The 27,739-nt window shown below is 41.3% G+C and overlaps 1 protein-coding gene across 1 annotated transcript; it reads right to left on the bottom strand.

The window, feature by feature from the left end:
- Window positions 1–286: 286 nt before the first annotated feature.
- SLC3A1 (solute carrier family 3 member 1) lies at window positions 287–27,739 on the bottom strand. The gene is made up of 10 exons (XM_040430329.1): window positions 27,088–27,739; window positions 21,522–21,701; window positions 21,285–21,439; window positions 20,317–20,442; window positions 10,642–10,761; window positions 8,948–9,072; window positions 8,657–8,858; window positions 4,924–5,103; window positions 1,266–1,382; window positions 287–936 (listed from the first exon to the last, which is right to left on the bottom strand). Exons 1-10 carry the CDS (start codon window positions 27,503–27,505, stop codon window positions 496–498), a joined length of 2,064 nt encoding a protein of 687 aa, XP_040286263.1. The 5' UTR covers window positions 27,506–27,739; the 3' UTR covers window positions 287–495.

A 27,739-nucleotide genomic window follows, 5' to 3' on the forward strand; every position in this document is an offset into this window, starting at 1 on the left:
GAGCGGAGATCTTATGCAGCTTGGTGGACAGATCTGAGGTCTGATGAAGAATTGGGGGTCTGATTTTGGGGTCTGATCTGAGATCTGGTGAAATTTTTTATTTTTTTTCTCTTGTTTTCTTCCTGTAAATCCTGGGTGTGTCTTACAGTCCAAAAAATACTGTACATTCAATTACAAAAGTATTGAAATCCGGGTGCTGGTTTGAAAATTGTAGAATACTTTCCGTGGCACCACCCCTTCAAATAAATGAAATATAAACTTCCTAAGTGCAAAAACAATTCTCTTCATTTGTATTTTTCCTTTATTGGATAGGTGTATGAATATTTATTTTTTATGTGGCACTCAGCATGTTTGTGCCATATGTTTATCTGGCACCCATAGGTCAAAACCACACATATTTGCAAACAGAAGCCTATGAACAGGTCGCTGTATACAGTATGTCTGACATAGGCCAAAAACATGATGTGCGTAATGTCTTGGCTCCTTACAACAACTTCAGCAAGTGTTGTACAGTAAATCAAAGGCGCTGGAATAACAGGCCTTTTCTGAAATAAAGCATTGGTTCTGGAAAGCCTCCTTATTGTGAAGTGGTTTGTTGGTTTTGTACTCCAGTATTAGTCCTTCTCCATGCTCTGTCCTAATGTTGTCCATATTGACAGTATTTCCACTGTTGCTGGCTATTGTACTTAACCTGATTTTTGCCTGTGCTGGAAGGTCTGGGATTTCATTTTTTAGATTAACAGATGACGCCATACCAAAATTGAGCACCATCATAAATACTTTGTTTAACCCGTCTATTTCTCTCACGTAGGCAAAAACATTGGCATCTTTCCAGGCGTAACACAACCATCCCCTGTGGAGGGGCAGCTCTCTCTTTCGTAGCTGGATTATATCCCGATACAAGTTCAGTGTTGAATCTGGCTTCGTCATTTGAACCTAGAAGAAGGATTTCATGTTATTAAAATAATTACGATCATTGTGAGAAGTCAGAGGACACAGTTTCCCAGTTTCAGCTAATTATTGCACACTAATACACCTTGAATCATTTTCCAATGCCCATTTTCTTGGCTTTAGTAATGATGCTGCCATTGGAAGCTCTGTTTGGTGCCTTTTTTAGGCGCTTCCATTGATTCTGTCAAAATTATACAGAATCCAGGTGTGTACCCAATTATAAGTCAGTGGGGTCCAATAAGCACCTTGAAGATCAAGATTCCATTGTGGCATCCATTATAATTTTTGGCACTGGTAGATTTATCAGTACTCACTTCAACATTAGTAACTTGATAATCCTGGTTGACTGGCAGCCATGTTTTGTTACCACCACTAAACCCAGCATTTGAGCTTGTATCCCATTGCATAGGTGTCTTCTCTGGAAATTCAGCCTATAAAGTGTGCAAATAAAGTAATATATTAAAAAAATAATCATACTAATGAAATAGAGCTTGGTGAGTGTTATAGTCTACTCCATATTTAAAAAGTGCTTCATTATGTAAAAATAAAAAAGTACACAATTGTTATTGCTTCTTCCTTAACAACCTGTATAATAAAATCAGCAGATTACTTAACCTGCATGGTGAACGCTGTAAAAAAAAAAAAAAAAAATGGCAAAAAAACAATGCCAGAATTGCTGTTTTTCCAGTCACCTCATATCCAGAAAAAAAGGTAAAAAAGTTGTAGCTTTAGCGTTAATTATGCTGGACAACTCAAATATTAACAACCAAAGCAAATTTGCTTTTTTTTTCTCCAATTCCTCCCCAGAGGGTGTTAATAAGAGTTGTTCAATAAGTTATATGTAGCCCAAATTTTTTTAAAAATAAATAAATATAACTCCTCCTACAAAAACAAGCTCGCATATGGCTACATTTAGAAAAAAAAAATAAGTTATTGTCTTTGGAATGCTTTGATCAAAAAGCAAAAATATTGACATATCCTTAAAGTCACACTTCAATCAGAAAGAGGTATTTTTAACTGAGTATTGCATTTTTGGCTTTTTCCTTTTGGCAGTACTATACCACTGAAAAGTAAATACAATATATTGCCTTCTGTAGCAGTCAGCACAGAGATAAAACTCTGGTGTCAGTTTACTGCTACTGTGAGTGAAAGCGGTTACCTAAAGGGTAATGTTTATGATAATAGTAGATGTAGAATTGGGATGACAGTATTATATACTGCATTGAATAATGTAAATGTGATGCTCTAATTGATTCAATCCCCTCCCCTGGCTAGAGTGATTGACTGATGGTTGAGCGAGATTGTGTGCTGTGCTAAAAGTTCAAACAGAGTCAGAACAAAAGGTAGAAAACGTGGAGTGACTTCAAAAAATGATATGAAGAAAACCCCATTTCAATGGAGTCAGATGTGTGTGTCCCCATGTGTCATTCAACTCTATGGGACTGCCATAGATAGTAGAGTACACGCTCTCGGCTACCTGTGGCAGCTAAATATGGCTGAATGGAACCGCAGAGTGCATGTGTGGCTGCCATATCATTCAAACGGGGGAGTATAGGACCCCAATCTTGCGATTGGTAGGGGCCCCAGTGTTCAGATCCCCACTCATCAGACATTTATCACCTACCCTGGGGAATCAGTTGTAATGAGACTACCCCTTTAAGAAGTTTTTATATCCTATCAATACATACAGTGAGGAACAGAAGTATTTGAACACCCTGCGATTTTGCACGTTCTCCCACGAAATCATGGCGGGGTCTGAACTTCACATTGTAGGTGCGTTCCCACTCAGAGACTAAATAAAATAAAAAAAAGGAAATCGCATTGTATGATTTTTAAAGAATGTATTTGTCTTGCACTGCTGAACATAAGTATTTGAACACCTGAGAAAATCAGTGTTAATATTTGGTACAGAAGCCTTTGTTTGCAATTACAGAGGTCAAACGTTTCCTATAGTTCTTGACCAGGTTTGCACACACTGCAACAGGGGTTTTGGCCCACTCCTCCACACAGATCTCCTCTAGATCTGTCAGGTTTTGGGATGTCACTGAGCAACACAGAGTTTCAGCTCCGGCCAAAGATGTTCTATTGGATTTAGGTCTGGAGACTGGCTAGGCCACTCCAGCACCTTGATATGCTTCTTACGGAGCCACTCCTTGGCTATCCTGTCTGTGTGCTTCGGGTTGTTGTCATGCTGTAAGACCCAGCCACGACCCATCTTCAATGCTCTGACTGAGGTAAGGAGGTTGTTGCTCAAAATATCACAATAAATGGCCCCATTCATCCTCTCCTTAATATAGTGCAGTCGTCCTGTCCCCTTCACAGAAAAGCACCCCCAAAGTATGATGTTACCACCCCCATGCTTCACAGCAGGGATGGTGTTCTTGGGATGCAACTCCTCCTTCTCCTTTTTTTTCCTCCAAACACGACGAGTGAAGTTAGACCAAAAAGTTCTACTTTCGCCTCATCTGACCACATGACTTTCTCCCATGCCTCCTCTGAATCATCCAGATGGTCATTGGCAAACTTCAGACGGACTCAGACATGTAATGACTTGAGAAGGGGAACCTTCCGTGCAATGCATGATTTGAAACCATGTTGGTGTAGTGTTCTACCGCCAGTGACCTTTGAAACTGTGGTCTCAGCTCTCTTCATGTCATTGACCAGCTCCTCTCTTGTAGTTCTGGGCTAATTCCTCACCTTTCTTATCATCAGTGATACCCCACGAGGTGAGATCTTGCATTGAGCCCCAGTCCGAGGGAGACTGGCAGTAGTCTTTAGCCTCTTCCATTTTCTAATAATTGCTCCAATAGTTGATCTATTTTCACCAAACTGCTTGGCAATTGCCCCGTAGCCCTTTCCAGCCTTGTGGAGGTCCACAATTTTGTCTCTGGTGTCTTTTGACAGCTCTTTGGTCTTGCCCATGGTAGTAGTTGGTGTCTGACTGATTGTGGGGTGGACAGGTGTCTTTAAAGAGCTCAGACAGGTGCTACTAAGTTAGATTAATGAGTGGAGTAGAGGTGGATGTTTTAAAGACACAGTAACAGGTCTTTGAGAGCCAGAATTCTTGCTGTTTCTCAGGTGTTCAAATACCCATGTTCAGCAGTGCAAGACAAATACATTCTTTCTTTAAAAATCATACAATGTGATTTGCTGATTTCATTTTTTTATTCTGTCTCTCAGAGTGGGAATGCACCTACAATGTGAATTTCAGACCCCGTCATGATTTCTAAGTGGGAGAACTTGCAAAATCGCAGGGTGTTCAAATACTTCTGTTCCTCACTGTAACATTGTTATTGATTGTATACCATATTTACCTGATTGTCGTTGGATCAAACGATCGGTGCCATGTTAGATTTTGCACAATGTCATTATAAGAGTGGGCCAGTCTAGAAGGAACCCAGAAATTGAATCCCATTGGGGTTCATTGGAATAATCTTGAATTATCTTCATAATTAAGGAGGATGTAAGCTTGAGCGACATTTAAATGGGGGGGGGGGGGGAGTGATGTACAGCCGTGTAGACTACAAAGGCTTGAGCCCTTTATATACTGTACATTTTATATTCCATATGCACCCTTAGGCCTCATGCACATGACCGTATGTATTTTGCGGTCCGCAAAAATGGATCCGCAAAAAATACGGATGACATCCGTGTGCATTCCGTATTTTGTGGAACAGAACAGCTGGCCCCTAATAGAACAGTAATATCCTTGTCTGTAATGTGGACAATAATAGGACATGTTCTATTTTTTTGCGGAACGGAAATACGGACATATGGTAACGGAAAGCACACAGAGTAACTTCAGTTGTTTTTTTTTTGCGGACCCATTGAAATGAATGGTTCCGTATACACACAAAAAAAAGGAACGGACACGGAAAGAAAATACGTTCCTGTGTATGAGGTCTTATAATGGAGAAATATGCATATAGAAACCTACTGTATATCTCGAAAATGGTTATGTATGAGACTCACTGGATTATGTTTACCAGATACATCTGCGGTGTTACTTAGTGCAGGGTTGTCTTCCATTCCCAGTTCTTCGCCATAATAAGTGGTAGGAGTGCCTGGAAGAGTCAGCAGGAGCATATTAATGACCTTCACATAGCTTGTCCCAACTCGAGAAGCAATACGAGAATTGCTGGGGCTTCCAACCTGAAAGAATTATTACAAATTTTTATGATTTTTATACTGACATTCTTTGTCCCCTTTGGGGACAATCCAGATATGTTAGAGAACAGCATCCTTTTAAGCATTGGTTCATGCTTCAGTTCTTCTGCTCATTCTGGGCTTTAAAGTCTAGTAGGCGGTCCTATCAGTGATTGACAGGCTTCCCTCTATGACTGTGTATACAGAGATAGCTGTCAATCACTGATAGGACTGCCTCCTGGACTTCAAAGCCCAGAATGAGCAGGGATATAAATGAATAAATTACACGTTTTACAGATTTATTTATTTTTCCTGTAAAACTGTCTGCTTAGCTCCTCCTGCTCTATAACGTGCTGCTTTAAGCTCAGATACCAGGTTCAATGTGACATGTTCTCTTTAAACGTATAACAAAATGTGACCTGTTGGCATATCGCAGTCGAGATACACTGAATTATTTTTCTTTATTTTAAGGTACAAATAGTGTATCGCTCTGTTATTATTTATGCCAAACAAATCTATATACAAAGTGCATTGTTTTTGACATAATGAAATCAGTGCTGAAATTTGCTAGAAAAAGAGTTCCTCCATTATTTTTTAATATACAGCATATAATGAGGTGTGAAAATGCTGTAATGAAATGTAAAACAAAAAGAAAGGCAAAAAGGTTAAAGTAAAGTAAAGACTGTATTCTGTACAAGAACATTCCACGATCCAAGTTTCACCCACATTAGGAAAAAAATATTAAAAATGCAATTCAGAATTCACCATAAAATATATAAAGTATACAAAAATTGGTACAAAAGTCTTAATGGCAAAAATGCCCAGAAAAAAAGTGACCACCATTTTTTGACCTATAAAACCATTCTTTGACCTATAAAAACAAAAGATTATGCATTCTATTCTGTACAGTGTTTTTATAGCCTTTGTTTTTGTTTTTTAACAAATGTGTGTGTCATCAGACCGTTTCTTTCACTTTTTTTTACATTTTGTTATGATGTGCCTTGGCAGCGATTACAGCCTCCAATAGTGTTTGGTATGATGCCACAAGGTTTGAACACCTGGATTTGGGGACTTTCTACCTTTTCTTCTCTGCAGAGCCTCTCAAGCTCTGTCAGGTTGGATGGTGACTGTCGGTAGACAGCCATTTTCAGGTCTCTCCACAGGTGTTTAATTGGGTTCAAGTCAGGGCTCTGACTAGGCCACTCGGGGACATTCCCAGAGTTGTCCCTAAACCACTCCTGTGTTATCTTGGCTGTGTGTAGGGTCATTGTCTTGTTGTTAGGTGAAGCATCAGCCCTGTCTGAGGTCCAGAGCACTCTTTATCGGGTTTTCATTGAGAATATCTCTGTACTTTGCTCCATTCAGCTTTCCTTCAACCCTGACCAGTCTCCCTGTCCCAGCCACTGAAAAACACCCCACAACATGCTGCCACCACTATGCTTCACTGTAGGGATGGTATTGGGCAGGGGATGAACAGTGCCTGGTTTCCTACAAACATGATGATTAGAATTGAGGCCAAAAAGGTCAATCTTTGTTTTATCAGACCAGAGAATCTTGTTTCTCGGTCTGAGGCCCCCTGCACACGAACGTGTGAGCCCCATGGCTGTGCAAAATGCACGAACACCGACCATGGGACAGCCGCAGCGGATCGTGGACACATTCACTTTAATGGGTCTGCGATCCGCCCGTTCCGCCAAAAGAAAGAACATGTTCTATCTTTTTGCGGAACAGAAGTACGGGACGAAACCCCACGGAAGCACTCCGTAGTGCTTCTATAGGGTTCCGCACCATTCCCCATCTCCAGATTTGCGGACCCATTGAAGTGAATGGGTACGCGTCTGTTATGCAGAATGCCCACGGAAGGGCGCCCGTGTATTGCGGATCCGCAAATGCGATCCGCAATACGGCAACAGGCAGCACACGTTCGTGTGCAGGAGGCCTGAGAGTATTTAATGTGCCTTTTACTGAGGAGACACTTCTTTCTAGCCACTCTGTGATAAAACCAGATTTGTGGAATGCTGCAGTGATGACTGACCTACTGGATGTCTCCAATCTGCACACTGGATCTTTGGAGCTAAGCCAGAGTGAACATTGGGTTCTTGGTCACCTTTCTTACCAAGTCCCTATTCCTTGCTTAATTAGTTTGGAGGGGTGGTTGCTCCACACTACTTCCATGTAAGAATTATGGAGGCCACCGTGCTCTTGTGTACTTTCAGTGCAGCAGAAATGTTTTGTCCCCTTCTCCAGATTTTTTTATTTTAGCAGAAGTCCACAACATAACAAAATGTGAATGGGTCTGAAAACTTTCCGAATGCACAATATGAGTGAATCCAGCCCAAGGGTTTTGTTGAACCTTACTTGGATCTAAGTTCCATAAAACCATGGAGTTCAGGTTTTGTGTCCATAAATGGGTTGTCTAGTTTAGTAAACTCATTTTCGTAACCTGTATTGGAGAGCCCTACAATTCGCGTCCCCACCTATCCCTTGGTTGAACTTGATGGACGTTTGTCTTTTTTAAACCGTATTGACTATGTAACAGAGGTTGGGGGTCAGATGTTCAGGTTCCTCATCTATTAGGTACCTTCATGCAGGTGCAGTCTGTCTTGCAGAAATTCTGAATTTTTGCGCCACAAACTGTATTTAATGCTGTTTTGCTGCAGATCTTACCCTTGCAATGAAAAGGGTAAAATCCGCACGGCAGGGTAATTTCTGCACATGAGATTTGTCTAATTTTATACACTTTCCTGTATCACACTGGTTTTTGTGCACAAGAATCTGTGCGGAAAAACTGCCTGTAATCCGCAATGTGTGCAGGTAGTCTAAGCCAGGATGGAGAGCGGTTACAAAGAGTGTCCGTCTCTATCTCACTCTGGAGGACCTGTCCTGCATTACACATACAACTCATTAGACACAGATTACAGTTGATCAGTAGGGATTCCCAGGAAGGTGGACAATTTGTTACCTGCTTGTTGTCAAGGGGCCAATCGAACAAGTCCTTTTTAAAAAAATATATATTTTTTTTTTCCAGGAGTACAGTATTGATGGTCTATGCTCAGGATGGATCATCAATATCTGATCCGTGGAGGTCTGACCCCAACACCCCCACCTATCAGCTATTTGAATAGGCTGCAGCTCTCCGGTGAGCACCGCAGCCTCTTCCTAGGCCGGTGACATCACATTCATCGGTTACACCGCCTAGGCGGAGCTCAGCCTATTTCAAGTGAATGGGGCTGAGCTGCAATACCGAGTACAACCACTATCCAATGTACAGCACTGTGAGGAACCTGCAGTGCTCACCGGAGCCAACCAGTGGGGGTGGCGGGACTCAGACCAATCAGAAACTGATGACCTATCCTGTGGTTAGCTCATCAATATTGTATTTGCCTGAGCAGTAGAGCCGTCTATTCCACCCTTTTTCTTTTTATTCCCGGAAATCCTCTTTAATACAGCCACTAAAATACTGCTCTGTTATGTCCATATAAACCCAACCTTACTTTGTTAGTTTACAGCTGCATTGTTGTTACAATATATATCATGTATGAAGAAAAGCACATTGTACCATCCAGTGCGGCCATTTTCCTTTGGGCATGGATTTCATCCACAGATCCACAAGGTCAAATACAGCATTTCCTGAGATATTGCTATTCAGGTCAAACAAGTAGAAGTTGAGTGGAAAATCTGCTTCCTGGATGAAGGAGTTGCCATAATACATCATTGTTCTTCTTACTGTCCTCTGATCATTGGACTCTGTGCCCATGAACCTGCAAGAATAGTCCTACATGAGCAAACTGCATGGAAATGACAGATGTCTGCCTCGCTCTCATTGTCACATAATTCTCGGTTGTATTACCTGTAACGTCCAGGCTCTCTGCTGTAAGTATTCATGGTCTGCCGGAAATCACGCAGGATGTCGTGCATCCCAACCTGTGTGGTTGTGTAGTCATGATACAGTTCTTCATAGTTTATAATTGTGGCCTAGGACGATATGAAATATTAACTTTTAGACAAGTGTACGTAGGGGAATACTCCTGATAAATACCTCTGACATAAGGTTTAGATGTGAAGAGCCTAATTCAGAGTTTATTAATCTTTTTCTTTTTGCCCTTTCACCCTTATGAGTGGAACATAGTCTTGGGGACAACTAGAGGTGTACACAAATGTCATAGGCCCCATGACAAAATTTAGTATGGGGCTCCCCTGCCCCACACAGTTTGCCAGTCTGCATGCATCAATCACTCACAAGCAATGCAGAATACAAAGCGCACTGCCCCAGATTTCTGACACATTTCAATTTGTTTTTGTTATTGAGTGGTAGAAATTTCAATAAAAAATGTTTACAAAAAGAAGACACTCTTGGCCTTACCCATTGTATCCAAATTCTGTAGGAACCTATATATATGGCACTCATGTTGAGCAGCATATTTCTCAATGTTTTTACACCAGACAAGGGTTATACAGTAAATACATTGATAGATCTCCCACATAGTGCTCTAAATCACTGCTTCCCTTCATTATAATATATTACTAAACTGGCTGCCTGCAGCCACCACTAGGGGGAGCTCAGTGTATAGCAATTTATGTAGTTACTGTAATAATGACTGAGCTCCCCCTGGTGGCAGATGCATCAAAATGCAGTGCTTTCATGTTAGGAAGAGAGAAAGGTTCAGTGCCTGGTACCTCCTTCCCTCAGGCAAACAGCAGTGCTGTGGTCCTCTTACTAATCTGCTTGTTTAAAACAGTGCTATATGTACCTCCAAGATAAGTAAAATGTGAATGCTACCAGTCAGTCATATTATATTGGTAAATCTTTGAGTTACCTGTGTAATATCCATTTCATTCCTGGTTTAGATTGAGGGCAAGGGTACGGCCACGATTTCAGGTTTCTTAATGCAGTTTTGGGAGCCATAACCAGGAGCCATGTCCTTTTATAATTTCTTTCCTTTTAAAAACCATCCCTGATATTGGCTTCAAAAACTGCTTAAAGGGAACCTGTCATCAACTTTATGCCGACTGTACCGAGGGCAGTATAAAGTAGTGACAGAAATGCTGATTTCAGCGGTGTCACTCATCAGCTAAAAGTAAGTGGTTGCCGAGAACCAGCATCATAATCATTGCAGCCCGGGCCTTGAAAAGAGTCAAATCTACCTGAGAAGAGTCCTGGTTATACATGAATTCCTGCTCTCCCTGCTGATGATTGACAGTCTTTCTTCTACCTAGTTTTCTCCCTCTCTCTCTAGGAGAGAACTGCCAATCATCAGCAGATGGGTGAGAGAGCAGGAGATTAGGAATAACCAGGACTCTTCTCAGGTAGATTTGACTCTTTTCAAGGCCTGGGCTGCAATGATTATGATGCTAGTTCTCGGCAACCACTTACTTTTAGCTGATGAGTGATACACCGCTGAAATCAGCATTTTTGTCACTACTTTATACTGCCCTCAGTACGGTCAGCATAAAGTTGATGACAGGTTCCCTTTAAAGCTAAAAACCTGCTTGTGTGTCTGCACCCTAAGGCGAGCAGTGTAACATTTCACTTCGGACACTTACCGGATCTTGTAATTTGTTGACCTGAGGTTCATCTCGGAGGTGTTCAGCTTCCAGGAGGAACTTAGCAGCATCCACTGTAAAACCATCAACACCTTTCTCCAGCCAGAACTTAATAATATCCTGAGATAACAAACAGATTTATGTAATTGCTATGGGAACGGTATTGATGGAGACATAATCCGTCCTATTTCCATCTGCTTAAGACTGAAACGTTGAGAAACCACCTTAAGTGTGGTCAGATATTAATTGTAAACTGCTGAGACATAAAATGAAGACCTTACCTGAAACCTCACAATACTGATTACAGTTTTGATATTGCTACATAGACCAACATGCAGAAAGGTGTACAAAACCTTAAAGGGGTTGAGTGACATATGAGCAAGAATGTGCACAGAAGGCAATCATGTTGCCTTTTTTTTTTTTTTTTTTTTGCTGCTTTATTAGAAAAAAATTCCTGCATTTGTCTCATATTTAATAAAAATTTGCAAAAACCAATACAAGACCATAATGTGTGCTATTTTTATATCTGCTTACACAATGCCACTCAAATCCTTGGGCAGTTCCTGGAACTAAAGCTCATGCCTATTTAAAGGGACCCTGTCACCATGAAATTACAGTGCAATCTTCAGGCAGCATGCTATAGAGCAGGAGGAGCTGAGCAGATTGATATATACTGTAGTTTTATGGGAAAAGATTTCAGTATAACGTGTGATTTATTCATTTATATTCCTGCTCATTTAGAGCTTTGAAGTCCAGGAGGCGGTCCTATCAGTGACTGACAGTTATTTCTGTATATACAATCATAGAGGGAAGGCTGTCCATCACTGATAGGACCGCCTCCTGGACTTCAAAGCTCAGAATGAGCATGGATATAAATAAATGAAATACAAGTTTTTCTGAATCTTTTCCCATAAAACTATACTACTCACAAGATAAAATAGAAGCACATTCACACTTGAAGGTGACACTCCTTCAAGTTTACAGTCGTGGCCAAAAGTTTTGAGAATTACATAAATATTGGAAATTAGAAAAGTTGCTGCTTAAGTTTTTATAATAGCAATTTGCATATACTCCAGAATGTTATGAAGAGTGATCAGATGAATTGCATAGTCTTTCTTTGCCATGAAAATTAACTTAATCCCAAAAAAACCTTTCCACTGCATTTCATTGCTGTCATTAAAGGACCTGCTAAGATCATTTCAGTAATCGTCTTGTTAACTCAGGTGAGAATGTTGACGAGCAGAAGGCTGAAGATCATTATGTCAGGCTGATTGGGTTTAAATGGCAGACTTGACATGTTAAAAGGAGGGTGATGCTTGAAATCATTGTTCTTCCATTGTTAAACATGGTGACCTGCAAAGAAACGCGTGCAGCCATCATTGCGGTGCATAAAAATGGCTTCACAGGCAAGGATATTGTGGCTACTAAGATTGCACCTCAATCAGCAATTTATAGGATCATCAAGAACTTCAAGGAAAGAGGTTCAATTCTTGTTAAGAAGGCTTCAGGGCATCCAAGAAAGTCCAGCAAGCGCCAGGATCGTCTCCTAAAGAGGATTCAGCTGCGGAATCGGAGTGCCACCAGTGCAGAGCTTGCTCAGGAATGGCAGCAGGCAGGTGTGAGCGCATCTGCACGCACAGTGAGGCGAAGACTTTTGGAAGATGGCCTGGTGTCAAGAAGGGCAGCAAAGGGGGCGTGGCCTGACCGAGCTTGATGGCGGCTGCTTGAGAGCGGAGCTCCCGCCACTAGATCCTAAATAAGCCTGGAAATAGCATTACCCGAACTACAGGGATGAAGATTCAGTCTAAGGAATTGACTAGACTCGCCTCGGAGCAAAAGAAGGACTCACCGCATCAATCTGACATGGAGAAGTTCTTCCAGAGATCAGCTCCTCAGATCTCCGCTCGCACACCAAAGATGGCGCTGAAGCGGCAAGGAACAGGAGACCTCGGTGAAGCCTCGAGTCCTGAAGCTACTCATGATGACATAAACGAGGTGAGCGGATCACAAGCAGAAGCGCTCACTAGAGACTTCATAGAACAGGCACTGCAAAGAGCCCTAGCACCCATTGCAGCAGATTTGGCCGCTATAAAGACGGATGTCCGCCATATTGGAGACAGGGTTGAGTCCTTGGAGCAAGTACAGGACGCTATGCTCTCTTTTAATACGGCAGTCAAGAGCTCCTTAGGTTCCCACACTAGAGCCATGAACAGCCTGTTGTTACAAATGTTTAACCCCTCTTTCCATATCCTTATAGCACCTGTTCTCTTTTCAAATGTGTGAATTAGACGCGCATTAGCGCTCTATAGTGCCTTATTCTATCATATAGTCGATATTTGCATTATATTGTTGAAGTCGTATGCAAAAGTGAGTACTACCACTGTTGGGATTCGAACCTGAATGGTCGGGTATATAGAAAGGATCTAGGCCGATCAGGATATGTTCATGATACAAATAATCACCCCCCAAGGCACAGAGTCCTACCTAGGAATCTGGCTCATGAGTATTATTACTTGTATTTTGCATTGTTTGCTTTATGTTTTTCTTGAAATAGTTCATGATTTATACTCCATAATCGGTCATGATAAGTATATGCAAGGAGACCCTTTTTATAAAGAGCATGAATGGCGCCACTAGTTCTCAATATCGCAACATTTAATGTTCATGGCTGTAAAGGCCCAGTGAAACGGTGTCGTATTTTCCGGACCATTAAGATAACATCAGTGGATATTATTATGCTGCAGGAGACACATTTCTCAGCTAATCATATTCCCAATTTAGGGAACTCTGCTTTCCACTATTGGTTCCACTCATGCTCTGATAAAACTGCGTCCAAAGGGGTTAGCATTGGGATAAAGAAACATGTCCCTTTTACTTTACATTCCCAGTTGATCGATCCAGAGGGTCGCTACTTATTAGTGAATTGTGAATTAGGACATACAAAATTCACAATATGCAACTTATATGCTCCCAACGTCAAAACGGTCCAGTGGTTAATAGAGTCATTAGACAAAATCTCTGCTTTTGCATTTGGTAAGATCTTGTTAGGGGGGGATTTTAACTTAACCTTAAATCCCATGTTAGACTCTTCAACTCAGCGTTCGGCTATTTCATTTAGGGCCCTGAAATCCCTACAAGTGCGATTAAAGGCACTACACCTGGTTGATGTTTGGCGGTCTGTACATGGGGATAGAAGGGACTACACTTTTTACTCTAATCCACATAGGACCTATCAAAGATTGGATTATCTCATGTTCCCAGAAAATGTCTTGTCTCTCTAGTGAAATTTGCTAATATCGACAGCATAACAGTGTCGGACCATGCTATGGTATCTTGTGCCATTCAACTCCCTGACTTAGTTGGAAGAGAGTGGTCTTGGAGACTCAATCACACATTGCTAGACACGCAAGCTCATGTCGAGTCCATCACAAAGAAGCTGCAAGACTATTTTGAACTAAATACTAATACCGTTACATCTCCGGCTGTCTCTTGGGAGGCACATAAGGCGGTAATACGAGGAGAGTTCATTTCACTAGGTTCGCACATTAAAAAAGAGAGGACAAAACGTATATCAGAACTTTTAACCAGTATTTCCCAATTAGAAAGAACGCACAAAAGGTCCCTAGCAGAGCAAGAGTTCGAAAAGCTTGTATCACTCCGGCAAGAACTCAAGTCGGTTCTCAATGTTAAGGCAGCCAAAGCATACATGAGGGTTAAGCAGAAACATTACATACATGGCAATAGGGGCAGTAAGGTTATGACGGCGCTAATAAAGAAGAGGGCAGAACAATCTTACATTAGACAGATGAAGACACCAGAAGGTTCTCTTTCCACAGACGCCAAGGTCATATCTCAGGTATTCACCACGTATTACCACGACTTGTATAATATAAGGAGAGATGACTCTAACGAAGTGCTTAAGGATCGTCAGGATAAGACAGCTTCCTATTTGCACAACCTTAACTTGCCAGTCCTATCTGACACCAACAAAGAAGCACTAGTGGCCCCGGTGACTCTAGAAGAAGTCAAGAAAGCCCTAAAATCGACCCCCAAAGGCAAGAGCCCAGGACCGGATGGTCTGACGGTCGCCTATTACAAAAAAATCTTCACTACATTAGGCCCCCATTTAGTATCCATGTTTAACTCTTTAATGAATGGCACCACACTCCCCAAGCAGTCACTAGAGGCCCACATCACAGTCTTGCCTAAACCTGGTAAAGACTTAAACCTCCCATCTAGCTACCGCCCAATTTCTCTGCTAAACGCAGATATCAAGCTATGGGCGAAAATCTTGGCACATCGCATTGCAGTATTCTTGGGTGATCTGGTCTCATTGGAGCAGTCGGGGTTCGTGAGCGGCAGGGAGTGAAGGGACAGCACATTTCGGGTTTTACAGGCACAGCAATATGCTCTAACTCATGGTCAGAAAATTACCCTATTAAGTACAGATGCCGAAAAGGCATTCGACAGAGTCGACTGGCATTACATGGAGGCCACCTTACATAAGTTTGGGTTTCCACCTCAATTTGTGACAGCTGTGCTGTCCCTGTACTCCTGCCCCACGGCAAGAATTTGCATAAATGGCACTCTCACGCCGCACTTTGAAATACAAAACGGGACCAGACAAGGCTGCCCGCTCTCTCCTACCCTCTTCATTCTTTGCTTAGAAACGCTCTTACAGGCTATTAGACAAGACAAAGATATACATGGAATACGTATCGGACCTCAGTCGCACACTATAGCTGCATTCGCTGACGATATGCTCCTTTTGCTATCAAACCCTAGAGTGGCATTTCCAGCTCTGCTACTGCAATTAGACAAGTTCGGATATGTATCCAACTTCAAAATAAATTTGGCCAAATGTGTAGCCCTAGGAATTAATACCCCCCAAACGACCATAGCCCATCTAAAAAAGAATTATCCCTTTCATTGGGAAAACTATTATGTCAATTATTTAGGGGTCCAAATTACTAGAGATCCGGACAAACTTTTCTCCCAAAACTACCCTAAACTATTAGCTGACATTAGACTTCAGTTGAAAGAGCTGAAGATACCTTTTTTGACCTGGTTAGGGAGGAAAAACGTCTTAAAAACTTATGTACTCCCCAAGTTGCTATACTTAATGCAGGCTCTACCAGTGCAAATACCCCATCACTTTTTGACACAGGTAGGGAAGATTTTCTCAGCGTTTATATGGAACCAGGCTCGTCCTAGGCTGGCCTATAAGAGATTGATTCTTCCTAGATCCAAAGGAGGCCTTAGCTTACCAGATATAAGTGGCTACTATAAGGCTATACAAATGAGATTGCACTCAGAGATAATAAATACTAAAGTGAACAAACTAGGCTGCCAAATTGCCAGGAGGGTACTGGGACCAAAGGCTCTTGTGAAGTTATGGGATCCAGTTGGGTCTCTACAGCATAATTCTAAAATACCTATATCATTGAGAGGAGTGCTGGATTGTTGGCATAAATTGTCAGGTTGCTTAGGCGTTTCCAAGTCCATGTCGCCTCTCGCACCTATTAGACATGTGCCTTACTTCTTTAATGAAGATTTCCATGACGATATGGGTCTGTGGGCGGCTTTGGGCGATATGGCTATTGGAGACTTCCTTACTAATCGTTTAGTCCCTGATGTGTCGGATTTGAAGACTTGATTCAGTCATATACCCTGGACTATATCACAGTACTCTCAGCTAAATAGATACTGCAAGCTATATTTATCCACTTCATCAAGTAATTACACTCCTACATGGTATGATGCAGTTTGGAACCAATCTGTGGGTAAAAAAGGCACGATTTTACTCATTTATAGGAAAATTTTGAAAATTGACTCAGGTGATAGACCTTGGTTTATCGATCAGTGGGAGAAGGAGATAGGACAACCCTTGAATGAGGAAACTACGAACCGAATATTATCCCATTCACACGGTTACTCGAGATGTATTAAGCTACAAGAAAATTCCTATAAGATAATAACCAGATGGTATAAAACTCCTGCAAAACTGCACTCTATCTCACCCACAAATTCTGCGGATTGCTGGAGGTGCGGTGGGAGCAAAGGAACCATTTACCATATATGGTGGTCTTGCCCACTTATCACAGATTATTGGGATAGGATATCCAAAATAGTACAAGAAATTTGCCTAGTAAGTTTTCCTATCGCTCCAACTGTAGCTCTCCTGAATTTGCCTGACAGCAACTATAAACTTGCCAAACATTCTTTGTCGGCACAACTTATAGCTGGAGCGAAACTGCTAATACCAAAGTATTGGTTATCTAAAGATGTCCCCAGTCTTCAGGAGTGGCTAAATAAAGTCCAGGAGATATGCTAACTAGAGGAGCTGACAAGTTGGGAATCGTTGTCACATGACAAGTTTTTGCTGACCTGGGTTAAATGGGTGGATTGGTATAAGAAGCGCAATGAATAGAGTGTAACGATGCAGGTACCTCAGTGACTCATCATACTGAGGTTAGGAAATAAATGAGAGAGTTAAATAAAAATGTTACTTACCTGGTCCAATGACTGGTTTTGATTTAAGATACGGAACAAAATGTGCGATACCACAACAACTGAATGATGTACTATGTAAATCTGACGCCTATGTATTAATATGTCGATATCCTGCATTTAATATGGTATAATATGCTTTGATGACCATTGTTTGTATTTGGAGTATTATGGTTTTTGTCTTTATTATTGTAAATCTACTAGTTAAAACAATAAAATAAAGATTTAACAAAAAAAAAGAAGGGCAACAAAGAAGCCACTTCTCTCCAAAAAAAACATCAGGGACAGATTGATCTTCTGCAGAAAGTATGGTGAATGGACTGCTGAGGACTGGGGAAAAGTCATATTCTCTGATGAAGCCTCTTTCCGATTGTTTGGGGCATCTGGAAAAAGGCTTGTCCGGAGAAGAAAAGGTGAGCTCTACCATCAGTCCTGTGTCATGCCAACAGTAAAGCATCCTGAGACTATTCATGTGTGGGGTTGCTTCTCATCCAAGGGAGTGGGCTCACTCACAATTTTGCCCAAAAACACAGCCATGAATAAAGAATGTTACCAAAACACCCTCCAACAGCAACTTCTTCCAACAATCCAACAACAGTTTGGTGAAGAACAATGCATTTTCCAGCACGATGGAGCACCGTGCCATAAGGCAAAAGTGATAACTAAGTGGCTCGGGGAACAAAACGTTGACATTTTGGGTCCATGGCCTGGAAACTCCCCAGATCTTAATCCCATTGAGAACTTGTGGTCAATCCTCAAGAGGCGGGTGGACAAACAAAAACCCACTAATTCTGACAAACTCCAAGAAGTGATTATGAAAGAATGGGTTGCTATCAGTCAGGAATTGGCCCAGAAGTTGATTGAGAGCATGCCCAGTCGAATTGCAGAGGTCCTGAAAAAGAAGGGCCAACACTACAAATACTAACTCTTTGCATAAATGTCATGTAATTGTCGATAAAAGCCTTTGAAACGTATGAAGTGCGTGTAATTATATTTCACTACATCACAGAAACAACTGAAACAAAGATATAAAAGCAGTTTAGCAGCAAACTTTACGAAAACTAATTGTGTCATTCTCAAAACTTTTGGCCACGACTGTATACTACAGACTAAACAAAAATCACAGAAACAGATTAAAAAAAAAACATCCTGCACAATGTAACAAATGAATATGCGGATGTGCATGGCTACATTTATGTAGTTCATTATTTTCTGTGATTTTTCTTTTATGTAGCCATGCACATCCGCATATTAATTTGTTACATTGTGCAGGATGTTTTTTTTTTTTTTTCTTGTTTTTTTTTAGGCCTCATGCACACGACCTTTCAGTTTTTTACGGTCCGCAAACCGCGGATCCGCAAAAAATGTAAGCCGCCTGTGTGCCTTCCACAATTTGCGGAACGGGCAGCCCATTGTAGACATGCCTATTTTTGTCCGCAAAACGGACAAGAATAGGACATGCAATTTTTTTTTTTGCGGGGCCTCGGAACAGAGCAACGGATGCGGACAGCACACGGAGTGCTGTCCGCATCTTTTGCGGCCCCATTGAAGTGAATGGGTCCGCACCCGAGCCGCAAAAACTGCGGCTCGGATGCAGACCCGAAAAACGGTCGTGTGCATGAGGCCTTAATCTGTTTGAGATTTTTGTTTACATGTTAGAAGAGTCCCTTAACAATAAGCGGATCGCAAAGTGTCCCCTTGCTGGGATCCCCAGTGATCAGCTATAGTTTTGTTGGCAAACCAACGAAGTAAGTGTTCAATTGTTCTACAGTGCCACCACAGGAGAAATAAAGCATTGCAATGTTTCAGTTGAAATCAATGAACTGTGTAATGTAGGATAGGACAGATCCTCTAAAGCGAGGGACACTCTTTGTAGCCACTCTGGTCAAGAGGTGAGGATTCTGAACAGAGGACACTTCTCTAATAATTTCCTATTATGGTACATGAAAATGGGTTTTCTAAATCAGACAACCCTTTTTAAGACTGTTAGACGTAGCATAATTTTAGGGTCAGTAGTTGCCAATAAGGTAGCTGTCCTTTTGTAGGGTGGAAATAAGACCATATTACACAATTTTTCTGTCAATTATCGGGAAAAAGTATAATATATAATGGTGCCACCGATTCAGGTCTCGTTTGTCGGCTGATTGGCATCTTTGATCATAATAAAAGATTATATTATTATCGGCAGCACATTTGCCTGTGTAATGGACTGAATGGGGGGAAGAATGACAACGGTAGTGCCAATACAAATTATCGACACACAGATCACCGATCGTCCTCCCTAAACATCGGGCAGTGTAAAAGGCCCGTTACATGAATTCATCACATATACAGATCTATGGAAAGGAGTTAATCACCTTTATGTTATTGAAATCACTTGAGATTTCCTTAATCGCTAATTTGTGTCACTCATATCAAAGTTAATAATTATAAATCAGTGAATCTTCTGTTACTGTTTTAAAGGTTCCTTGAACAAGTTGTCAGCCGTTTCAAAGTATGTGTAGAGTGACTAATTTTATAATTATGGCTTAATGAGAAAACCAGCAGGAGTAAAGTTCATTGAGTTTTCCGAGTTACTGACGCACCTATTAACTGATTGAAGTGTAAACTTATTAACCTTTCTCGTTTTAAAGCTAATTCTCCATTCTGTGATGGAACGCAGGGAGGTGTAAAGAAGATGTCAACATGTGACCCAGATAAAGATACTGGAAAGGTCTGATCAAATGTCATCAACTCTATCTGTAAGCAGAATCAACTTCATCTCACAGTTAAAAGTCTACAAAAAACTGTTTCAGAACTCCGTAAATACAGTAGTTTGCTCTTGTTTTTTTCAACTAAATTTGAGCAAGTTTATGTTATATTTCTAAACTTGATAGTTGCCATCAAAATTTTGCTGGTTGCTCTTGGAAACAGACAACAGTAAACCTTTGCCTCGCTGTCAGACATGTGACAGGTTAGCAATGCTGTAACAAACACGGGGGGAAGTCTATTCGGACAGGGAGGGAGTCAAAACCTCAAGTAATTTGTAAGGTCAAGTTACCATCTGGACCCAGCCAGAAAGCCTTTTGGAGCTAGCTTCTGCACCTGGCTAAAAATCTGTCCAGGCCTGCTCCTATGCAAGATGTGGTCTACAATAGCAGTGGATTTTTCACTGATTTTACTTACCAATATTTCATTTTGTACGTCAGGATTGAAGAAATTTAAGTCAGGCTGCTCTTTACGGAACTGGTGTAGATAGCATTGCTTCCTCACATTGTCATATTCCCACGAAGAATTACCATACACACTCACCTGGAAATAACATCATCATGTTTTATGTAGCAAGATTAATTACTTATAATAGATACAGGTTTAGAAATCAAATACAACTCCAGTTTACTTAGATTTTTGAGAGAGAGAGAACCTAGTATGCTGTTCTGGGTTTCTTTGCAATATATACAGTATACAGTGTCTGGGGTGGGGGAGTTCTCTTTCTCATTCTTGGGAGTGCCAACTCTGTGTATTATGTGTGCGGAGTATTGTAGGCCAGGCAATGCCCCTCTGAGTTTCTTGAAAGATATTCAAATTAGCTTTCCTAAGCCTATCTGATGCCAGCGGATGTAAGATGTGCTAATTTTCATATATTTTCCCAGAAACCAAGAGGAGTGTTGTGTAGCTTACAATAGTCATCACGTATATTAACTGGTCTCCATAATAGAAATAGAACCTACCCAGAGGTCCTCCCAAGGCCTCTCAACTAAAAAAGCTGATTCGAACTACTTTGCTCTGATAAAGGACTTTTGACCTGAAAGAACTAGTTGCAGATGGGTTTGTTACAAATATTTGTGAAATCCGTAACAAATCTGCTTCAGTATGAAAAGATTCGCTCAATGTTACATATTACAAGAAATAAAATTTACCACCGTATTATGTCAGAAGCGCCTTTTTTGTAGTTTTTATCTGAATGTAACCTTTGACTCAAATTGGTACCAGTACGCTATTAATTTAGAAAGTGATGTCCCTAGTGCCTAATGGATTATTTGATATATAAACTAATATAATTGCCTACATTGTGTTAAGTCAAACATTCAAGAATCTGCAAGGAACAAATCACAACAACATGAATGCATTTGGAAAATCCTATTGAAACGTACCCAATTATTGGGAGGGGTAACTAGGCCTTCGGAAAATCCACAATCGTGCCAAATATAGTAGTCAGTATATTTATCGGTTCTGTTTCTGCTCAACTCGAACCAGTTGTGTTTATTGCTAGTATGATTTGGGATTAGGTCAATGATTAGTTTTATACCTAGTGGATAAGAGGACAGAGATAGTTTACATTTAGGTACGGTTAATGGAATATAGTGGACTCCTAAATCAACTTTTATTACCTTTGTCATGGAGAGCAGCAAGTAGGTTATCAAAATCAGTCATGGTCCCAAAACTAGGGTCAACAGACCGGAAGTCATCCGCAGCATATCGATAGTCTTTCAGCGTGGATTTGTAAAAAGGAGCAACCCAAACAGTGCTCACATCCAGATATACAAAGTGATCTATCTTTTCTTGGACTCCTGAAATTTTTTAAAACCAACTAGATGTTATTCATGTTCTTCAGACTGACCGAAAAACAAAAGACAAAAGCTTACATATTTGACCAATGGATCAGAAACCTCATTGCACCATGAGGGAATAAGCTTCTGTTATGTCTTCTGTGACCATCATTTTCTGACTGTACTCTGGTGATCTACTGAGGATTCCTGTGCCACCACAGAGGACACCATTCTGGATGTCCACCCTCTAACTATATATAACATGCGCATGACCATTGTACATACAGGACATATCGTCAAATAGGCTACTTGAGGATCATCCCACAAGAAATAGACCCTAGTGGCAAGTGATTGACTACAAAGCCATCTATAAATGGGGCCCATTTTTGTGTTAGAGGCTAGGCTCACTAGTGGAATCTCAGGCAGGCTCACCAAAATACCAATCTGTGGGAGCCTCCAACCTAGTGACATCAGACGCACCAGACGTACAGGTAAGGCTACTTTCACACCAAAATGTGTTCCGTTTGGTTGCGCTCCTATCATGGACAGAATAATGCTGCAAGACGGATCCATCCTAACACACAATGTAAGTCAATGGGGACGGATCCGTTTTCTCTGACACAATAGAAAGGGAATCCGTCTACCATTGAGTTTCAATGGTGTTCATGACGGATCCGTCATGGCTATATAAGACACAATACAACCGGATCCGTTCATGACGGATGCATGCGGTTCTATTATTGTAACAGAAGCGTTTTTGCAGATCCATGACGGATCCGCAAAAAACGCTAGTGTGAAAGTAGCCTAACAGCCGCACACAGGTTCTTGCCAGTTGACTGTGTCTATAGTGGGTTTAATCTCTCCTGGAATTTTGTGTGGATGTTAACCATAATTATGAAACCTTGGTTATGTTTTATTAGCATACAGTCGTCATATTTCTCTGTTGTTCCTTATAACATATAGAGGAGACAGTATTTGAGATATTGCAGCTTTATCTAATTAGGATTTAAAGTATATTAGCCTTGAGGGGGTTTCAGCTATCCTATGATAGGTCACTAATATCAGATCAGTGGGGATCCAACACCCAGCACCCCCACCAATCAGCTGTTTTCGGAACCTGCCAGTGCCAGAAACAACATAGTGAATGGAGCCAGAAGTAGAAAGCTCCATCCACTGTGTAGTGACCGTGCCGACACACAGCATCCCAGATTCTATTCACTTGAATGGGAGCTTAGATGTGTCCACGGGTTTTAGCAGTCGGAAACCGAATGTTGGGTGCTCTGCTGTCAAAGCTTGAGAGAGAAGACAGAAGTGATTTTCAACATTTCTGCCTTCTCTTGTGGCTCGTACACAGTGCTCAAAGAGCTTTATATACAGAACTGAGCACAGCCCTGAATAGTGACAGAACGCAGTAACAGTGGAAAAGTAAATGAAAGTGGAAAAAAAAGTCACCCATTTTTTTTTCTGACCTTTCTGAAGTGCACAAAAAATAACCCATCCCTCATACCACTAGAGTCAATTACCAAAAATTTGACATTTAATGTATCAAAATAGACAATGATTAACAAACAAAATGGCTAAAAACACCTAAAAAGTTTAAAGAATGTAGAAAAATAATATGAAAAGAATCCTGAATTATTCCCCTGAGAAAAGCTAAAAAAATGGCTGGCCCAACAATAAAAGAAAAATTATAGGAGTTAAAGGAGTATTCCCATGTCAGACATTGATGGAATATCTCTAGGATAATGCCATCTATGTCAGATTGGACCCCCTGAAGTGAAGGGGAGCACACTGCGCAAGCGAGGCCACCTTCGATCTACCGCTAATGGCCGTGCTGGCTTGTTTATTTCCGGCAGTCCCATAGCAGTGTATGGAGAGCAAGTCACACATGCACGATGTGCTTTCCTTCAATTCGGGGTCCCTGTTCTGGAGATAGAAGCAGTTCCCAGAGGTAGAGCCCACACCTATCTGATGTTGATGGAATTTCCTAGCGATACCCGATCAATGTCTGACATAGGCCAACCCCTATAAACTAACGAGTGTGAACAACAGCTAAACAGTGTTTGGTCCCGAAGACCGAAATTACCCTGGACAAGAAGAGGTTAAAGGGGCTGTCTGTACAAGACACTTTAAGATTTTAAGTCCTTTTTTACTCTCCAGTTGATCTGCTCAATTTATTAAATGATTATTGGTTTACAAGGGACATATTTTCAGTTTATCGGCCAAAATGGAAACCGTTATCACTGTTCTCTAATTTTGATTGCTTTGTCAAGGGCATCATAAAGAAGACAAACATAATTATCAAGTATTTGAGTAGATAATCCTAGTAAATGTCTTTAAGGAACCCATAAAACAATAAAACCAAGGAAAACGCTGCACTTTGTTGTCATGAGGCATCTGATAACGTGTACTGTATGACCACTCATCTACTTTTCACTACTAATTCACTGGGATTATTTACGGACCTGGTCAAAGTCTACCTGTAATCTACTGGTAATGATCATTAGAGGACAAAGGTACTGTACGACTGTACCTCGATAATGAGTAAACCAAACACACAAAGTCCTCACAAAATCCTAAAAATTGTGTTGAAAGGAAATACATTGATTTGTATTGATGACCGATGATTTTATAGACAAGTCTATAATAAAAGTAAACTCAATTTAATTAAAAAAAAAAATAATCAAAACAGCGTGCTCTGCTTAATTTTTTTTAACTACTCTGGAAAAAATGGAAAGCGCAAGGTGATCTGCAGGGAATCCTGGTGGTATGTGATGAATTACCCTGCAGCGCCACTAAGCATTACAGTGAACTCATTCAGGTAAATGGGTTGTCTATGTATTGCAGGACAGGACAGGTCCTCCATCGAGAGGCTCTTTAAATTTACTGTAGAAGAGAGAAGGATACTGAACTATTATCTTAAATAATGGGTTTTCTAGACAGCCCCTTTAACCTGTCATCCACATGCATCCATAGAGTATAGATAACATACAAAATATGCATTGTGTAAACAAAGCCTTCATATGCTTTTTTGTAAGTTTTAGCATGAGATATGCCATTTAGGGTCCACAAATTATTGTACTCTACCTCGTACATTTGAGTTTGTATGGAGGCACACAATTTTTTCCATAGGAAAATAATAAAAAAAATCATGGCATTCTCTAAGGGTACTTTCACACTTCCGGCAGAGGATTCCGGCAGGCAGTTCCGCCGCCGGAACTGCTTGCCGGATCTGGCAATCCGGACGCAAACGGATGCATTTGTGAGATGGATCCAGATCCGTCTCACAAATGCATTGCAATACCGGATCTGTCTTTCCGGTTGTCATCTGGAAAAACGGATCCGTTTTGCCGGAACACTTGGGGCCGGATCCGGCATTCCGGCAAGTGTTCAGGATTTTGGGCTGGAGAGAAAACGGCAGCATGCTGCAGTATTTTCTCCGGCCAAAAAACATAAGAGGGACTGATCTGATGCATACTGAACTGAATGCTCTCCATTCAGAATGCATTAGGATAAAACTGATCCGTTTTTTTTCCCATATTGAGCCCCTGTGACGGAACTCAATACCAGAAAACAAAAACACTAGTGTGAAAGTACCCTAATACATAAAGTACTGTATTACACAGGAAGAAACAGGAGGGGGGGGGGAGGGATTTATCATTAGGGAAACGTCTAATGTAAGTTTTGCAGGAGTCTACTTTGCCGTCATATGTTGCACGATGTTTGGTAAATTTGCGTCATCTTCAGTCCAACAACTTCTGTCTGGAAATCTTACTATACTATAAAATGTCACCCCTTTACTGGAGGAAGATTGGGACAATTTTTGTGACTTTTAAAAAAAATCGCAGTTGATAAATATGACTTAGGCTACTTTCACACTAGCGTTCGGAGCGGATCCGTCTGATGTTTCATCAGACGGATCCGCTCCGATAATGCAGACGTTCGCATCCGTTCAGAACGGATCCGTCTGCATTAAAACTTAGAAAATTTTCTAAGTGTGAAAGTAGCCTGAGCGGATCCGTTCAGACTTTACATTGAAAGTCAATGGGGAACGGATCCGCTTGAAGATTGAGCCACATTGTGTCATCTTCAAGCGGATCCGTCCCCATTGACTTACATTGTAAGTGTGGACGGATCCGCTCGCCTCCGCACGGCCAGGCGGACACCCGAACGCTGCAAGCAGCGTTCAGCTGTCCGCCTGGCCGTGCGGAGGCGAGCGGAGCGGAGGCTGAACGCTGCCAGACTGATGCAGTCTGAGCGGATCCGCATCCATTCAGACTGCATCAGGGCTGGACGGAAGCGTTCTGCTCCGCTCGTGAGCCCCTTCAAACGGAGCTCACGAGCGGACAGCAGAACGCTAGTGTGAAAGTAGCAAATCAGTCTGATAGGCTAACCACACCAAATTTTCAAAACTGGAGTGGTATTAAAAGGCAAAATGTTAGCACCAATAAGCCCCAAAAGTTGTAATTTGCAAAGCCCCTATTTTGCAACTTTTTGAAGCCTGAATTCTGAAATAGCATTTATTATGTACAGAAAGTTAATACAAGGGACTTACTAATGTATTATTATTATCCATATTGCTTCCTTTGCTGGTTTGATTTATTTGTCTATCACATTATACACTGCTCATATCCATGGTTATGACCACTCTGCAATCCAGAAGCGGTGGTCGTGCTTGCACACTATAGGAAAACGCACCGCCCTCTCTGGTGGCCAGGACTGTGGGAGTGCACATAGGCATGCATGCACAGTAGCTTCCGCCTCGTCCGACTTGTATCTGTGCTGCAGCTGTGGCCGTAACCCCAGGAAACGAGCAGTGTATGATGTAATGGAAAAATGAATCAAGCCAGCAAAGGAGGCAATATGGACAATCACAATACATTAGCAAGTGCTTTGTATTAACTTTCTCTACATGATAAATGTCATACTGCTTTTTTTGGTTTCATATTTTGCTTTAAAATGAAGATATCCAGACATAAACTTGAAAAACATATGCCAAAAAGGCCCTGTTGCATAGAAACGTATGGATACTGTAGAGTATAAAAATGGATCCATTTTATTTCCAGATCAATATAGTCTAGTCTAGTCTCGTAAGTAGTGTGGACCAAGCAAGAGTTCTTGAGTCCAACACCGTGGATACCAACCACCTTCCTCTGGATGTGTAGACTCATTTTTCTCCTGATCTAGCAAACTCACATCTTGAAATAATCTCTGTAGAAATGCAAGTGGGCAGCTGACCCATGGAAGGTATATTATGGTTAGGCCCAAAAACTCATTGCCCTCACCTTCACTGGTGTTTTCCAGTTTCTAGAGCGTAGATATACACACTGAAAAGTAAACAAAAGCAACCTCAAAAATATTTTGAGATTAATTAAAAAAATAAAACAACAAAAAACATAGCACATACCCTTAAGATCACCAGAGCCATCATTGTCACTGTCTCGGAAGGACTTTGGGTAGACTTGATAAATTGGACTTCTCTGCCACCAGTCAAGGCACTTGGGAGACAGGGCAATAATTGTGATGCAGGCTGCTATTATCGCTAGTGTTGCTACGATGATAAGCCAGAAGAGAATCTCTCGGGTAATTTTATAACATGGTTGATTTGAAAACTGTAGTAGAACCTCTTTAGACATCCCGGCATACGGCTTCAGGGGGATTTGGTCTTCAAAAGAATCCAATTTAATTGCGAAGACTTGGTCTTCAGTCTGGCTGTTTTTCCTGCTGTCTGATATTGCATGTTCTTCAGACCCCTGATCTGCAACAAAACCATTGTTCTCCACCCCTGTCTTCTTCAACTCAACTGAATTTGCCTCCTCAGACATGGTCTCAGCTAGACCAGCCTCTGATCCACAAACATACAGTAGTGGTGATGAACCAAAAGAAAGTTTAACTGAGGTCTGCCAGCAAACCACTGCGAATTCCCTCTAAATACCTGAGCTCAGGTCAAGGTACAGAGAGGCAGAATAATACAAAGTTCTGGTAATCATTGATAGTCCACAGCTCCATAACAACCTGGATTAATTGGTGTCCGCAGTCTTCCTGTAGTGTTGTGATGA

Source organism: Bufo bufo, chromosome 4, assembly GCF_905171765.1.
Source record: "Bufo bufo chromosome 4, aBufBuf1.1, whole genome shotgun sequence".
Taxonomy (NCBI): domain Eukaryota; kingdom Metazoa; phylum Chordata; class Amphibia; order Anura; family Bufonidae; genus Bufo; species Bufo bufo.

What these genes read in the sequence shown, in the direction of transcription:
- SLC3A1 (XM_040430329.1), bottom strand. Translation starts at nt 27,505, where the DNA reads ATGTCTGAGGAGGCAAATTCAGTTGAGTTGAAGAAGACAGGGGTGGAG. An exon ending in TGGCTCTGGTGATCTTAAGG is followed by an intron (nt 21,702 to 27,087) that starts GTATGTGCTATG and finishes AAAAAATTTCAG; the next exon opens with GAGTCCAAGAAAAGATAGAT. An exon ending in GAAAATGGCCGCACTGGATG is followed by an intron (nt 5,104 to 8,656) that starts GTACAATGTGCT and finishes TAATTCTTTCAG; the next exon opens with GTTGGAAGCCCCAGCAATTC.